Below are 15,770 nucleotides of genomic sequence, written 5' to 3' on the forward strand. Positions count from 1 at the left end.
GTATGGAAGTGCCATGAAAAAAGTCTTTCCACAGAGTTTCTAAACCCAGAAGCGCAACATCGCGAGACTTCCGGGAACGCTTGAGAAACAGACGAGCCCAAGGTTTGGGGTTTGAGAAGTCAATGAGAGAAGTGAACATTTTTTATTTTCTCGAAATCTAAAGGAACTACCTAACTTCGAGCCAACGTCTTAAGTAGCTGAACTTATTACTCCAACCTCATGAGAGTGACAAACTGATACATTTTCATTTTCGTCAATAAAGAACTTTATATACAAGGTTATATCAAAAAAGGTTGGTAGATTGAATCCCTGAGCTGACAAGGTAAAAATCGGTTGTTCTGCCCCTGAAAAAGCTAGTTGACCCACTGTTCCTAGGCCGTCATTGTAAATACGAATTTGTTTTTAACTGACTTGCCTCGTTAAAGGTAAAAAAAAATGATTACATGCCTTTGATTTGACGGCTTGTACATGCGCAGTACTGCGCGGAAGACCGTTAGACCCGAGGATGTTTTCTATGCATGATCTTAGCTAACCAACTTCGCCATGACCACGCCTATATGTGTGATCAGGAATTTCAGTTTTAGCTGAAACACGCGTCTCGAAATAGCTATGCATATTCATAGCATGACGAGTCTAGTTTATGCCGCATTCAAACACAACTGGGAACTGGAAAATACGAGGTCAAATCATGATGTCAGTGATCTTCAGGTCGGAGTTCTAGAAAGCGGCCCGAGTGATATATCAGTGATAGAATCTAAACAGTGTGATGAACCCATCAAAGTTGAAGAGATGAGAGTCTATCAAACATCTAAAGGACAATAAATCACCAGGTGTTGATGGAATTACATCAGAATTTTACAAATTATTTTCTGAACAAGTAGCTCCCTTCCTATTTGAAGTCTTTTTTTAGAGAGTATTAAAAACAATGTTCTCCCTCCTACAATAACACTGATACCTAAGCCTAAAAAAGAAGTGCTGCTCATCGATAACTGGCGTCCAATTTGTCTTCTTAATAATGACTATAAGATATTATCCTTACTACTTGCAAAAATAATGTAAAAAGTCTGGGATGCAATCATTGATGAGACACCGTCTGGCTTCATGAGGAACAGACATATTCCTAACAATGTCAGACTAGTATTAGACATACTTGACTACTCAACCAAATAACTTCATATTATTTTTAGATTTTTATAAATCATTTGACACAGTAGAGCATCAGTTTATCTTCCACTCCCTTGAGAGATTTGGCTTTGGGGATTTGGAGATTAAGACTCTCTATGCAAATGGTAACAGCTCTATCAAATTGAAATATGGCACCTCACCTAGATTTGAGTTATAGAGAGGAATTAGGCAAGGTTGTCCTATCTCTCCATACCTGTTTTTATTAATCACCCAACTTCTTGCAAATTCTTTAAATAATAGGCCTGTACAAGGTATTTCCATAGCTGGTAAAGAAATTATTATAAGCCAGCTGCCTGATGATACTACACTTTTTCTGAAAGACGCTAACCAAATTCCCATATCGATCAATGTGATTACAATCCTTTTCCAAAGCATCTGGTCTATCTTAACATTAATAAATGTGAACTCATAGCTGTCAAAGATTGTGTGACACCTTCATATTATGGTATTCCAGTAAAAGAAGAACTTACATATTCAGACATAACCATTACAAAGGATCAGAAGTCTAGAGGCTTACTAAATTTTAACCCTCTTATTAAAAAACCCCAGAAGAAGCTAAATCAATGGCTACAGAGGGACTTATCTTTAAAAGGTAGAGTCCTAATAACCAAGGCTGAAGGTATCTCTCGACTAACATATGGTGCTCTGTCTTTATATCTTGACCGTAAAATAAGCAAGGAGATAGACCAGATGCTTTTCAACTTTTTTTGGAGAAACCGTACCCATTACATTAGGAAAACTGTTGTAATGAACACTTATGAGAATGGTGGACTGAATTTTCTGGACTTTACTACTTTAAATAATACTTTTAAGATCAATTGGATAAAACAATTCCTAAGAAGACTTACTTTTATCTGGAATTTTATTCCTCATCATGTCTTCACTACTTTTGGTGGCCTTAACTTCATGTTGTTTTGCAATTATAATATTGACAAAGTTCCAGTGAAACTTTCTGCTTTTCATCGGCAGATTTTCTTGTCATGGTCCTTAATTTACAAACACAATTTTTCTCCACGCAGATATTATATATGGAATAATCGGGATATATTGTATAAAAATACTTCTTCAGTTTAGAATATTGGTTCTGAAATAATATCCTATTGGTGAGCCAATGGGTAAATGCAGAGGGTCTTTTACTCAGTTATAAAGAATTCTTATCACTTTACAAGGTCCCTGTAACACCTAAAGATTTTGCAATTGTTTTAGATGCCATTCCCTCAGGTATTGCTTTATTATTAAGGAACATGTCAAGACCTGACCCTCAGAGCCTACCTTCTGTTGACCCTGTTAAATCTTTCCTACTGATGAGTCGTTTCTCTTTTGGTCCATTCAACAACAGAGCGATACGATCCTTGTTTCAGCAGGATGTTGTATCTATACCTTATGTCATGCCTTATTGGAATGGATTAATTGATAATATCTGTTGGAAAAAAGTTTGGATGTTGCCACACACATACCTACTTGTTAACAAAATTAAGGAAGTTTCCTTTAAAATTATTAATAAATATTATCCTGCCAACCACTATATGAAGAAGGTTAAGGAAAACAAACTCAAATGGCTTCTTTTGTAATGACCACCCAGAAACAGTGTTGCATCTTTTTTTGGCATTATATGCATGTAAGAAAACTGTGGCAAGACATCAGTAGGTTTATAATTGAACACATTTATGAAGATGTTATACTATTGTGGAGAGATGTACTGTTTGGATTCTTTACATACGATAGAAATAAGCGGAAACATTTTTATGTAATTCATTTCATTATTCTTTTGGCCAAATTTCATATACACAAATGTAAATTTACAAACAGAAAACCACATTTTCGTACCCTACAAAAATAAATTGAACTGTATTTTAAGATGGTTAAATGCTCTACTAACAAAAAAGCTGTTAGAATTGTAAGTATATGTGTGTCCCTTAAGGTCCTTGTGTAATTGTAATGTGATATTGTACCCCCTAGCTCGATTGTCCATTGTTTGTAATCTATGTATGTTTGTGTTCCCTCGTGCTTTATGTATTGATTTGTTGTTAAATGATAATAAAATAAAAGAAAGCGGCCCGAGTTCGAATTCAGAGTTCAGACCGTTTCCCAGTCGGAGCTATTTTTTTCTCCAGGTTGCCAGTTCTTTGAACGCACGGAAGTCAGAGATTTACGAGTTCCCAGTTGTTTTGAACGCGGCAGTAGCATATCTCTCCATTTAATACAGACATTTGAAGTTAAATACAGTCATCGAATATTAAAAATATGATTACAATAATCAGATGTATCCACCAATGCAAAGAAAATAGGCCGCTAGACAGCCCACCGTGCAGCTTTATGGACACCGACTCAATCGTTAGGGCTGAGAGACCTGTATCTTGTCAGTATATCCAGAATCTTTGATTTTGACTCACGGTGACGTTCCGAATTTTGTTGTCTCGTGACCTACTAAATACAAGATAAAGTCATAAACCCCTAAAATTGTTATTTTAAAAATATAATTTTAGCCTTAACCACAATGATAACCATAACCTTAAATTAAGACCAAAAGCACATGTTTGTTGTCATATATTTTAACGAAAAATTAATTACGCCAACTCTGTCGCAAAACATTCATTTAACCGAAGCAAACGGAACGAAACGGGGGAGGGACCTACTTTGATTTGTCCAATAGAAACTCTCGTTTTGCAACTGTTTGGCTAATGATTACACCCCTGTTGTGCACACAGCCATTGAATGTGCATGAGACAGAAGAATGGACAAAACAAGTTTATTGGCGGAGGATGTTTCTTTTCTGCATGAGTTATTTATAATTGCCATTCGCTGTCTTGTTGGCTTGAAATTTAGCTTTCTGGTTTAGTTACCCTGAAAAAGATTCACTGAACGCAGGTGCGTGTTGTTTACATCCTACTTAAATAAATACTGTTGCAAGTGCTTGAAAACAATGTCTAGAGGTGATAAACGTTGCTAGATAACCAGTTCAACGCTCATACTACATTTAGCTACAGCACACATTATGGTACTAGCTACAGTAACGTAACGTTAGACTGGAGAATGTGTCTAGACAGTGCTAGCTACTTACTGCTGTAGCTCAGTTAGGGCAGGTTGTTTAGCTAGCTATCGTTAGCCAACTAACGTTAGCTGACGTAGTTAACGTTACCTAGTGAGTGCAATACATTTATGCCACATAGCAGCAGATATAATGGCCTTCGCCAACTACTCAATGCATCACCAGTGTGATGGCATGGAATAGTTAGCTAGCTAGCACTGATATCTGCTCTCTCACAAGGTGTTCTGCATTTTTCCTGACGGCTGTCAGGAAGCTAAATTCAACTAGATTTGTATAAAAGCGGTATCTATGAAAGTTAAATATTATATGATTGGTAGGACACAGTTTTGTGAATAATTTGATTTAGGATTTGCCATTACTGTATCTCCCAGGTTGTGATCTCCAGTATTGTTGCCCATCATGGCAGGAGGCATCACAGAGACCGGGGAGCTCTACTCCCCATATGTGAGTATCACTATTAGACCCTGCAGTGTTATGCTCATTCTCCTGTTTCATGTCAGGTATTGGTGTGCATTATTTTTTATTTTACAGTATTTTTGTAAAATGTCATTCCATATACGAATTTATACATAAGAACAACAACTTCCAGACACACACTAAAATGACTACATCTCATCTGCCCAGACCCGCATGCTCACACCCCCATCCCTAGTGCCCGTATTATTGTTTGCCATTGTGCTTGTATTATTGTTTGCCACTTGGCCTGAAATTGTATCAATTTGTTTGCTTTTTCTGTCGCCCATGCATGTAAGTCGCTCTGGATAAGAGCGTCTGCTAAATGACTTAAATGTAATGTAAATATTTCAAGACATGACATCCAGGGGGGTGTAGTGAGAGACCCAATGGGCTGGACAATTCTCTTCTCATCACTCAAGACATGACTCTGCCATTGTGCTGTAGGATTTGTGAATTTAGTCTCTCGTGTATATAATATATTCTATATATTAGTTTCTACTGGATTAAGTGTAAATGTTAGTTAACTGTAATGTCGTTAGATATGCTCCAACTTTCCCTCCATCTTGTTCCAACATAAGTTATTTTTTTAGGTCTTTGTTCCAATCGTTTTTTTCCGAAGAGATTGTCATTTGGATATCTGGAGTCTCTGCCAGGTTTTTATATCTTTTTATAGAGGTTGACAAATGAATAAAGGATAGCAAATGCTGAAAAATATATAGGCTAATTTAGTTCAAGTTACCTGCATGAGTCCAAAGTCTATACAATATGTGACAAAATCATTTAAAATAGTGATGTGCACCTACTCTCGTATAGATTACATTTTTATCTCTAAAAATGTTCATGAATTCTGCAGCTTGAACAATCAGACTTTCAGATCATGCCTTTGTCCGCCTCTGCTTTGACCTCTTTAAAAACATCCCTTGATCAAAGAGCTGGAAATTCAACACCTCCGTGCTATCAAATGAAGCATTCCATACATTGGTCACTACATTGATAGACAACTACACACAATTATAATCACAGCCGCATATATTCTCCCTCAAGCAGACACATCGACGGCCCTGAACAGACTTTATTTGACTCTATGTAAACTGGAAGCCACATATCCTGAGGCTGCATTCATTGTAGCTGGGGATTTTAACAAGGCTAATCTGAAAACAAGACTCCCTAAATTCTATCAGCATATTAATTGTGCTACCAGGGCTTGTAAAACCCTGAATCATTGTTATTCTAACTTCCACAACGCATATAAGGCCGTCTCCCACCCCCCTTTTGGAAAAGCTTACCACGACTCTATTTTGTTGCTCCCAGCCTATAGACAGCGACTAAAACAGGAAGCTCCCGCGCTCAGGTCTGTTCAACACTGGTTCAACCAATCTGATTCCACGCTTCAAGATTGCTTCTATCACGTTGATTGGGATATGTTCCGCATTGCGTCAAACAACAACATTGACGAATACGCTGATTCGGTGAGCGAGTTTATTAGCAAGTGCATAGGCGATGTCGTACCCACCGCAACTATTAAAACTTTCCCAAACCAGAAACCGCGGATTGATGGCAGCATTCAGCATTCACAAATCCTCAACTGGCAGCTTCATTAAATGGTAGCAACAAAACCCCAGTCTCAACGTCAACAGTGAAGAGGCGTCTCCAGGATGCTGGCCTTCTATGCAGAAAAAAACAAGGACATTTCTAAGTGACCCAAAACATTTGAACGGTAGTGTATATAGGGCAATAAAAAAAACTTAGAGTGGAGAACTTCATTCTATCAAAACCTGAATCTTAGGGTGGTCATGCCCTTCCCTGCCTTTAAATCAAATTGGATTTGTCAAATGTGCCGAATACAGCAGGTGTAGTAGACCTTAGAGTGAAATGCTTACTTACAAGCCCTTAACCAACAATGCACTTTTAAGAAAAATACCTTCCCCCCAAAACATAATAAATTGCCGTGCGGTAGCAGAGAAAACAGACTACGACTAGGGTGGCTGGAGTCTTTGACAATTTCCTTCCTCTGACACCACCTGGTATCGAGGTCCTGGATGGCAGGAACCTTGCCCCATTTATGTACTGGGCCGTAAGCACTACCCTCTGTAGTGCCTTGCATTTGAAGGCCGAGCAGTTGCTATACCAGGCAGTGATGCAACTTGTCAGGATGCTCTCAATGGTTGTTACCTAATATTACCACCTGGGGGCGGCCCGTCAGGAAGTCCAGGATCCAGTTGCAGAGGGTGGTATTTAGTCCCAGGGTCCTTAGCTTAGAGATGAGCTTTGAGGGCACTATGGTGTTGAATGCTGAGCTGAAGTCAATGAATAGCATTTTCACATAAGTGTTCCTTTTGTCCAGGTGTGAAAGGGCAGTGTGGAGTGCAATAGAGATTGCATCATCTGTTGGGGAGGTATACAAATTGGAGTGGGTCTAGGGTTTCTGGGATAATGGTGATGATGTGAGCCATGACCAGCCTTTCAAAGCACTTCATGGCTACAGACCTGAGGTGCTACGGGTTGGTAGTCATTTAGGCAGGTTACCTTGGTGTTCTTGGGCACAGGGACTATGGTGGTCTGCTTGAAACATGTTGGTATTACGGTCTCAGACAGGGAGAGTTTGAAAATGTCAGTGAAGACACTTGCTAGTTGGTCAGCGCATGCTCAGAGTACACGTCCTGGTAATCCGTATGGCCCTGCGGCCTTGTGAATGTTGACCTGTTTAAAGGTCTTACTTACAACGGCTGTGAAGAGTGATCACACAGTCGTCTGGAACAGCTGATGCTCTCATGCATGTTTCAGTGTTCCTCGCCTCGAAGCGAGCATAGAAGTAATTTAGCTCATCTGGTAGGTTCGTGTCACTGGGCAGCTCGGCTGTGCTTCCCTTTTTAGTCTAATAGTTTGCACGCCCTGCCACATCTGATGAGCTTTGGAGCCGGTGTAGTCCGATTTGATCTTAGTCCTGTATTGACGCTTTGCCTGTTTGATGGTTCGTCAGAGGACATTGTGAGATTTCTTATAAGCTTCCAGGTTAGAGTCCCACTCCTTGAAAGCAGAAGCTCTACCCTTAGCTCAGTGCGGATGTTGACTGGCTTCTGATTGGGGTATGTACGTACAGTCACTGTGGGGACGATGGTATCGATGCATTTATTGATATAGTCAGTGACTGATGTGGTGTACTCCTCAACGTCATCGGAAGAATCCTGGAACATACTCCAGTCTGTGCTAGTTAAACAGTCCTGTAGTTTAGCATCTACTTCAACCTGATCACTTTTTTATAGACTGAGTCACTGGTGCTTCCTGCTTGTAAGCAGGAATCAGGAGGATAGAATTATGGTCAGATTTGCCAAATGAAGGGCAAGGGAGAGCTTTGTTTGCGTATCTGTGTGTGGATTAAAGGTTGTATGGAGTTTATTTTTTTTCCTCTCTGGTTGCACATTCAACATGCTGGTAGAAATGAGGTAAAATGGATTTAAGTTTACCTGCATTAAAGTCCCCGGCCACTAGGAGAGCCACCTCTGGATCAGCGTTTTCCTGTTTGCTTATGGGGGTACACAGCTCATTGAGTGCTGTCTTCGTGCCAGCATCGGTCTGTGGTGGTATGTAGACAGCTACAAAAAGATCCTCAAAAGGCACCCCGATCTCCTTCCGCGATACCTCTTCCGTCTCTTACTCCTTCAAATGACGGGGATGAGGGCCTGTTCGGGTATCTGGAGTAAATCCTTCTCGTCGACTCATTAAAGAAGAAAAATTATTCATCCAATTCATGGTGAGTAATCACTGTTCTGATGTCCAGAAGCTCTTTTTGGTCATATGAGACGGTAGCAGCAACATTATGTACAATTGTACTACTGATCTGCCCAAATCAGCAACATGTTAACATGGATCACAAACAGACAAGACTCAATGTGGATTCAGATAGAGGCCCAATCCTGTGGTCAATTTCCTCTAAGCTCAATTATATTCATTAATGACTTTAGTGAAGTGGGGAACATACCCAAAACCTTTGATTTACAACTCCCTGCTAGCATGGAAGGACTGCAAGAAATACCTTGGCATTTCCTCCCAGATATGCTCTCACTTGCCTATAGGAAACAACCCAGACTCGCCAAAGCCCAGAGTGATGCCAACCTTCATCTTTGGCATACTCTCAGGATCAGGACCTATTCAGACCTGTTTCATCAGAACGCAACTACACTGAAATCCTTTGAAGAGATCTGAAGGGAATTCGATGTGCACATTTTTTATTCTTGATATCTTCAAATTAGACACGTAATTTCCTCATTCACTTCCAAGGGGAGGTTTAGAGTTGATCTCAATTAATTTGAGACCCTTCTTGCTACAGCACAATCCATAAAAGGCAAAAACTCCAATATCTATATATTCCTATACGAGAGTGTGGGTTCCTCCTTACTCTTAAAATAATCTGGGAAAAGGACCTTTGTCTGATTATCAGTGATGAGTTATGAGCGGAGGTTTGCGACAGGATATGCTGCTCCTCTACTAATATAAAAATGAAAGTATATAATTACTCATTTTTGTTCAAATTGTATTACACCCCAGTGAGACTCCATAGAATGAATACAGACATGTCTCCTTATTGTAAAATATGTACATCTGAAAGTAGAACTTACAGTGGGGCAAAAAAGTATTTAGTCAGCCACCAATTGTGCAAGTTCTCCCACTTAAAAAGATGAGAGAGGCCTGTAATTTTTATCATAGGTACACTTCAACTATGACAGACAAAATGAGAAGAAAATTAAGAAAATCACATTGTAGGATTTTTAATGAATGTATTTGCAAATTATGGTGGAAAATAAGTATTTGGTCAATAACAAAAGTTTGTCTCAATACTTTATATACCCTTTGTTGGCAATGACAGAGGTAAAATGTTTTCTGTAAGTCTTCACAAGGTTTTCACACACTGTTGCTGATATTTTGGCCCATTCCTCCATGCAGATCTCCTCTAGAGCAGTAATGTTTTGGGGCTGTTGCTGGGCAACACAGACTTTCAACTCCCTCCAAAGATTTTGTACGGGGTTGAGATCTGGAGCGTTGCCCGGGCGATGTGTTTGGGATCATTGTCATGCTGAAAGACCCAGCCACGTTTCATCTTCAATGCCCTTGCTGATGGTAGGCTTTGTTACTTTGGTGCCATCTCTGCAGGTCATTCACTAGGTCCCCCCGTGTGGTTCTGGGATTTTTGCTCACCGTTCTTGTGATAATTTTGACTCCACGGGGTGAGATCTTCCGTGGAGCCCCAGATCGAGGGAGATTATCAGTGGTCTTGTATGTCTTCCATCTCCTAATAATTGCTCCCACAGTTGATTTCTTCAAACCAAGCTGCTTACCTATTGCAGATTCAGTCTTCCCAGCCTGGTGCAGGTCTACAATTTTGTTTCTGGTGTCCTTTGACAGCTCTTTGGTCTTGGCCATAGTGGAGTTTGGAGTGTGATTGTTTGAGGTTGTGGACAGGTGTCTTTTATACTGATAACAAGTTCAAACAGCTGCCATTAATACAGGTAACGAGTGGAGGACAGAGGAGCCCCTTAAAGAAGGTCTGCGAGAGCCAGACATATGACCCTGTGTCTCTCTTCTTAATGTTCAGCAGGACTTTGTTCTTCATCCAGACCGAGATAGTCTTAAACAAATTATCACATACTTTGCTATAAAATATATTCTCCTGCTGGGGGCTTCTAATTCTTCCCCTGCATTTTAAAACGTGGATTGACCAGATTGTTGACTTTCTTCCTCTTGAAAAGCTCACTTAAGAACTCCGCAAGAGACGTCCCAGGTTTGATAGACTCTGGTCTCCACTACTCAAACTGGACAGAGTGAATGGGGTGATTTAAGGAAATGTGTGTGTGTGTGTATATACAGGAAGTGTAAGTTGCTCTAAAGCTAATTCTTTAATTGTTGTCTCTGCTAAAGCTGGAAATGTCTACACGATTACTGATAGTGCTGCTGCAATTCGTTTGTTTGATATTTTATTCTATAATTTGTCTGCCACATCTGTGAATATGGAATGTGCTTTGTTTGTTGATTTGAAAAACAATAACTTAATATCATGAAGTTATACAATAGTGATGTAGAGCAGAAATGTTGTGGGGAGCACGTGCGTTGGTTACTCATCTAGTCAGGACACTGAAAAGAGGAAGAAGGAATGCTTAGGCACTAAAAAAGGCTACCACTGATGGACTTTGATGACCCAAACCATAAATTCTGTTTAGCAATGCGTTATTGTGAGGCCTGTCTAGGTATGTCACAAGTTTCTGCAGGGACTGATATCAGCATGGTTGTCTGCTTCAGCTGTTTTAAGGCTAGTTGTCTTGTGGTTAAAGTGCCCTTTCTAGATGAAATATTAACTGACTGAAGGAATGGATAGGGATAAGGGCTTTTTAGTGATCTGACCTTTTGTTCACTGGTCTACCTATATGTCATGGTGTCAGCCCTACGTCTACTGCTAGATGGGACTGTAATAGTCCACAGCTGAGGACAGTGTTTGAATAAGATCAAGATAATGTCTTCAGTTGACCAGTGCGTTGCAACTTGGCAATGTGAGGTCATGATGTTTTTCTTTACACCGGTGCTAAACTGTCGCATGATTTCCAGGGTTCAAACTTCACTCCCTTGACCAGAGTGGGGTGTTACGTTAAGTGAAGGGAGGATAATGTCCAGTAAACAGGAGCGTCCAGACCTACTGGCCTTTTGTGGACCCCAAGACAACGACACACTCTAATAGAGCACTCCCTTCGTCTTACTTCTTGTTCTGTGTCTTTGCAGGTGGGCTTGGTATACATGTTTAATCTGATCGTGGGCACGGGGGCACTGACGATGCCCAAGGCCTTTGCCCAAGCAGGTTGGGCGGTCAGCCTGGCGCTCATCTCCTTCCTGGCGTTTATGAGGCGAGTTCCTCGTAGGCTCACTGCCTTTCCATTCATTTCCACAACTGTTGCCTTACATCCACTTCCCCAGCTCTCACTTTAGTTTAAGCACACCATAGCACAAGAGTAATTTACTATATTTAATCCTTATCGTCCACACCTAAGGTCCTCCCAGACACCTAAGTGGCGAGTTATTGCCCTCCCTATCAAATGGGATGCCACTGATGAGGCGTGTCAGTAATCTAGCAGGGAACAACCAGAGCAGGAGGAGTTGCAGATGAGTTGATGCAGCGTGTCAGTCAGCAGGAGGAAGTTGATGATGCAGGATGTGTTTCATTAGGGTAGTATGTGAGGAAAAAGTGGAGACAGTGGACACACAGAGATGCAGATCAGAGGCCAGTACTTTAGCTTTGTGATGTGGATTTAAACATACACTGTGCCTTTTAACAGTTTAATCTTTTTATATTGCTTTGTTTTTAGATGGTTGAGATCTAGAGATCCTATTTTATCACCAAGGATAGTGTGCAGTTAGGCAAGGTCACAGACCACAACAAATACAACACAATGATATTCTTTGACAGTTGTTGACAATGGGTCATACAATTCTACATTTGTCTAAAATTGTTATGCTCTGTATATAATGTGTAGACTTTTCAGGGCTAGTTTTTGTCATCTGAATATATTTTTCTGAACCCGCTTTGTTTAATTTTGATCAGTTACATGACCACTACGTTTGTGATTGAGGCCATGGCAGCGGCCAACGCTCAGCTGTGCTGGAAGAGGAGGGAGCAGGAAGAGGTGAGTTAGCACATATAAATAACCAACAGGTGGAAGCAATGGAGGAGGAGTGATAGTTGACACTCATACATACTGTCTTTTCCAGTGATCCCTACTCATCAAGAGAAAGGCCCAGATTTAAATAGTACGGGAAAGTCTTCTCGTGCAGAGATTGATGGAGCTGGTAGAGTTCATTTTCTTTTTTACAGAAAAGCAGCAAGTCATTTTGCCTAATGTCCAAGGTTTCCGCTGGAGGAGTTATGAGCGTAAGGACAATGGGTCTGGCTTTGACAGAGCCCCAAACCCCATGGCCTTGATTCATGGATCACTTTGTCTTCCTCCAACATTTCCTCCCACGTAATGGGAAGAAGGGAGGCACAGAGTGGGAATGTTTACCCTTGAACATTCTTTTATTTCTTTCCGCTCGAATGAAGCACATAAAAAAAATTAAGCCGTTCCTTTAAAGTCATATACTGGCCGACATTTTCTGAGAAAGTCCCATAAAAGTGTATTAGTTTGAATTTGGGGGGGACTGACTCTGCATCTCTCGGATGTGACGGAGAAATAGGATAGATCTGCTCTTTTGACTCAGCCAAGGCCACATCTGTCACTTTGATGTTAGATGCTTTGTTTCTGTTGCTGGCATATTCTCTTCCAGTGAGCCACCCACTTCTTAGTCTCTCCCACACCCTGCCCAACCAGCTGTAGCTGCTCTTGTTAATTCAACTGATAATGACATCCTCAATGTCGATTGTAATTGAGCATTAATTAATATAAATCTGTAGTGAATTTGGTAGATGAAGAGTTATGGGAGGGCGTCAGATAGGCGCTCATATCTATTGTATATGAGGGGGACAGCTCCCTCATCCTCCCAAGCATATCCCAGCTGTTCCAGACAGTTTCCAGATGCTGCTCCCCTCCACGTTACATGTCCAGCAAATAAAACACAGTGTTAATAGGTTGTAAACTGACTGTTGTTGGCACTGAGCATTAGTACTTGTAGATTAGGAGTGAAGTCAGTGTTGGGTGGAGGCAGGCTGGTTATCCTCTTTCCATCACCCTCATCTTCAGGTCCAAGACAGCGACTCCACTTCTGATTATTCGGATGATGATATCCGGGGACGATCAGAGCCAGAGATGAGGCCCATTTTGTCAGGCCGTGAGTATAGTGTTCCTCTCATCCCTCCTGAAGACTAGACACACTGCTAAGTTCGTGTTAAGAATGTGTTGAAAATAAGGTACACTACATGGCCAAAAGTATGTGGACATCTGCTCGAACATCTCATTCCAAAATCATGGGCATTAATATGCAGTTGGTCCCCCCTTTGCTGCTATAATAACCTCCACTCTTTTGGGAAGGCTTTCCATTCAGCCATGAGCATTAGTGAGGTTGGATGTTGGGAGATTAGGCCTGACTCAGTCATTCCAATTCATCTCAAAGGTGTTTGATGGGGTTGAGGTCAGGCTCTGTGCAGGCGAGTCAAGTTCTTCCACACCGATCTCAACAAACCATTTCTGTATGGACTTTGTGAATTTGGGGGGCATTGTCCTGCTGAAACAGGATTGGGCCTTCCCCAAACTATTGCCACAAAGTTGGAAGCACAGAATTGTCTAGGATTTTATTGTATGCTGTAGCATCAATATTTCCCTTCACTGGAACTAAGGGGCCTAGACTACTGAACCATGAAAAACAGCCCCAGACAATTATTCTTCCTCCACCAAACTTTACAGTTGGCACTATGCATTCGGGCATGTAGCGTTCTCCTGGCATTCGCCAAACCCAGATTCGTATGTCAGACTGCCAGATGGTAAAGTGTGATTCATCACTCTAGAGAACGCGTTTCCACTGCTCCAGAGTCCAATGTCGGCAAGCTTTACACCACTCCAGCCGATGCTTGGCATTGCGCATGGTGATGTTATGCTTGTGTGCGGCTGCTCAACCATGGAAACCCATTTCATGAAGCTCCCAACTAACAGATATTGGGCTGACATTGCTTCCAGAAGCTGTTTGGAACTCCGAAGTGAATGTTGCCACCAAGGACAGACTATTTTTACGCGCTATGAGCTTCAGCATTCCGCGGTCCCATTCTGTGATCTTGTGTGACCTACCACTTCGTGGCTGAGCCGTTGTTGCTCCTAGACGTATACATCTGGCCATGTAGTGTATATATGAAAACATTGAGTCTTGTGGAGGATTCGGAATTCTCTTTTTTGTCATCCCTCCGTCTCAATTCTTAAGCATATGTTTATTGACATACATGATTGACATGTATCCTCGTTATGTCATTGGTTAATGTCAACGTTTTATAGAAGGAATGACATCAGAACGACTCCGATTGGAATGACTCACCACTGCATTCTCATGTCTATGCATTATCACAGAGCGAACAGGAGGAGGACACGTTGATCACTTTGACATTGTGGAGAGGGTAGAGATGGGTCAAATGGCCTCCATGTTCTTCAACAAAGGTAAGAGTCTATCCTCATTCAGTACTTTGAGGGGATATGATGAATCCACACTCTGTTATTGAATGAAGTGCTGCTGATGCCGCTATGTGCAGGGCATGGTCAAACCTGTCCTCCTTGTCTAACAGCTATGGAGGAGTCTTGACAGTTGCGTGGGATAATTTGGGGACAGTTTCTTAACCTTTAAATGGGAATCATTGTTAGATTCCAAAAGTGAGGCTGTGAGCTCTCTAATGGGGTGTAATTTTATACTGAGTGTACAAAACATTAGGAATACCTTCCTAATAGTGAGTTGCACCCCCTTTTGCCCGACAAGGTGTGGAAAGCATTCCACAGGGATGCTGTTCCAGGTTGACTCCAATGCTTCCCACAGTTGTGTCTAGTTGGCTGGTAGTAGATCTCTACTCGTAGCATCGTTCCATCTCATCCCACAGATGCTGAATTGGATTGAGATCTGGTGACTGGGTAGGCCACTGCAGTAAGCTGAATTCACTGTCATGTTCGTGGAACCATTCCTGGACAATCCTTACCTTGTGCCATTGGGTATTATCCTGATAATAAAAAATACATTTGCAGATGGATACACTGCTGCCATGAAGGGATGCACCTGACTGGCAATAATGTTCAGATATCCTGTGGCATTCAAATGTTCCTCCATTTTTATCAAGGGGCCCCAATGTATGCCATGAAAACACACCCCACACCATTATACTACCACAACCACCACCAGCCCGCACACAGCATGATGGATGCATGTACTCATGGTTTTCTCCATTCCCTTGTCTTCCCATCAGCAAGAACCAGGGTTCGTTCAGATCAGGCAATGTTTTTCCAATTTTCCGGTGTCCATTGTTTTTATTCCTTAGCCCACTGCAACCACAGTTTTTTGTTTTTTGCTGAAAGAAGTGTAACTCTGTAAGGTGGTTGGCTGCCATACCCCATTTGTGTCAATGTACGACTAGTTGTGCATT

The 15,770-nt window shown here is 41.3% G+C and overlaps 1 protein-coding gene across 1 annotated transcript in view; it reads left to right on the plus strand.

Moving 5' to 3' along the window:
• The first annotated feature begins 3,885 nt into the window (after positions 1-3,885).
• Positions 3,886-15,770, plus strand: part of LOC135554373 (transmembrane protein 104-like) — an 80,043-nt gene continuing 68,158 nt past the window's right edge. Inside the window, exons 1-6 of the mRNA XM_064986648.1 lie at positions 3,886-4,053; positions 4,606-4,678; positions 11,456-11,577; positions 12,273-12,354; positions 13,405-13,492; positions 14,716-14,802. Coding sequence (XP_064842720.1) covers positions 4,634-4,678; positions 11,456-11,577; positions 12,273-12,354; positions 13,405-13,492; positions 14,716-14,802 — 424 coding nt within the window. The 5' untranslated portion in view covers positions 3,886-4,053; positions 4,606-4,633. The remainder of the gene's footprint in view (positions 4,054-4,605; positions 4,679-11,455; positions 11,578-12,272; positions 12,355-13,404; positions 13,493-14,715; positions 14,803-15,770) is intronic.

Source organism: Oncorhynchus masou, chromosome 14, assembly GCF_036934945.1.
Source record: "Oncorhynchus masou masou isolate Uvic2021 chromosome 14, UVic_Omas_1.1, whole genome shotgun sequence".
NCBI classification, from domain to species: Eukaryota; Metazoa; Chordata; class Actinopteri; order Salmoniformes; family Salmonidae; genus Oncorhynchus; species Oncorhynchus masou.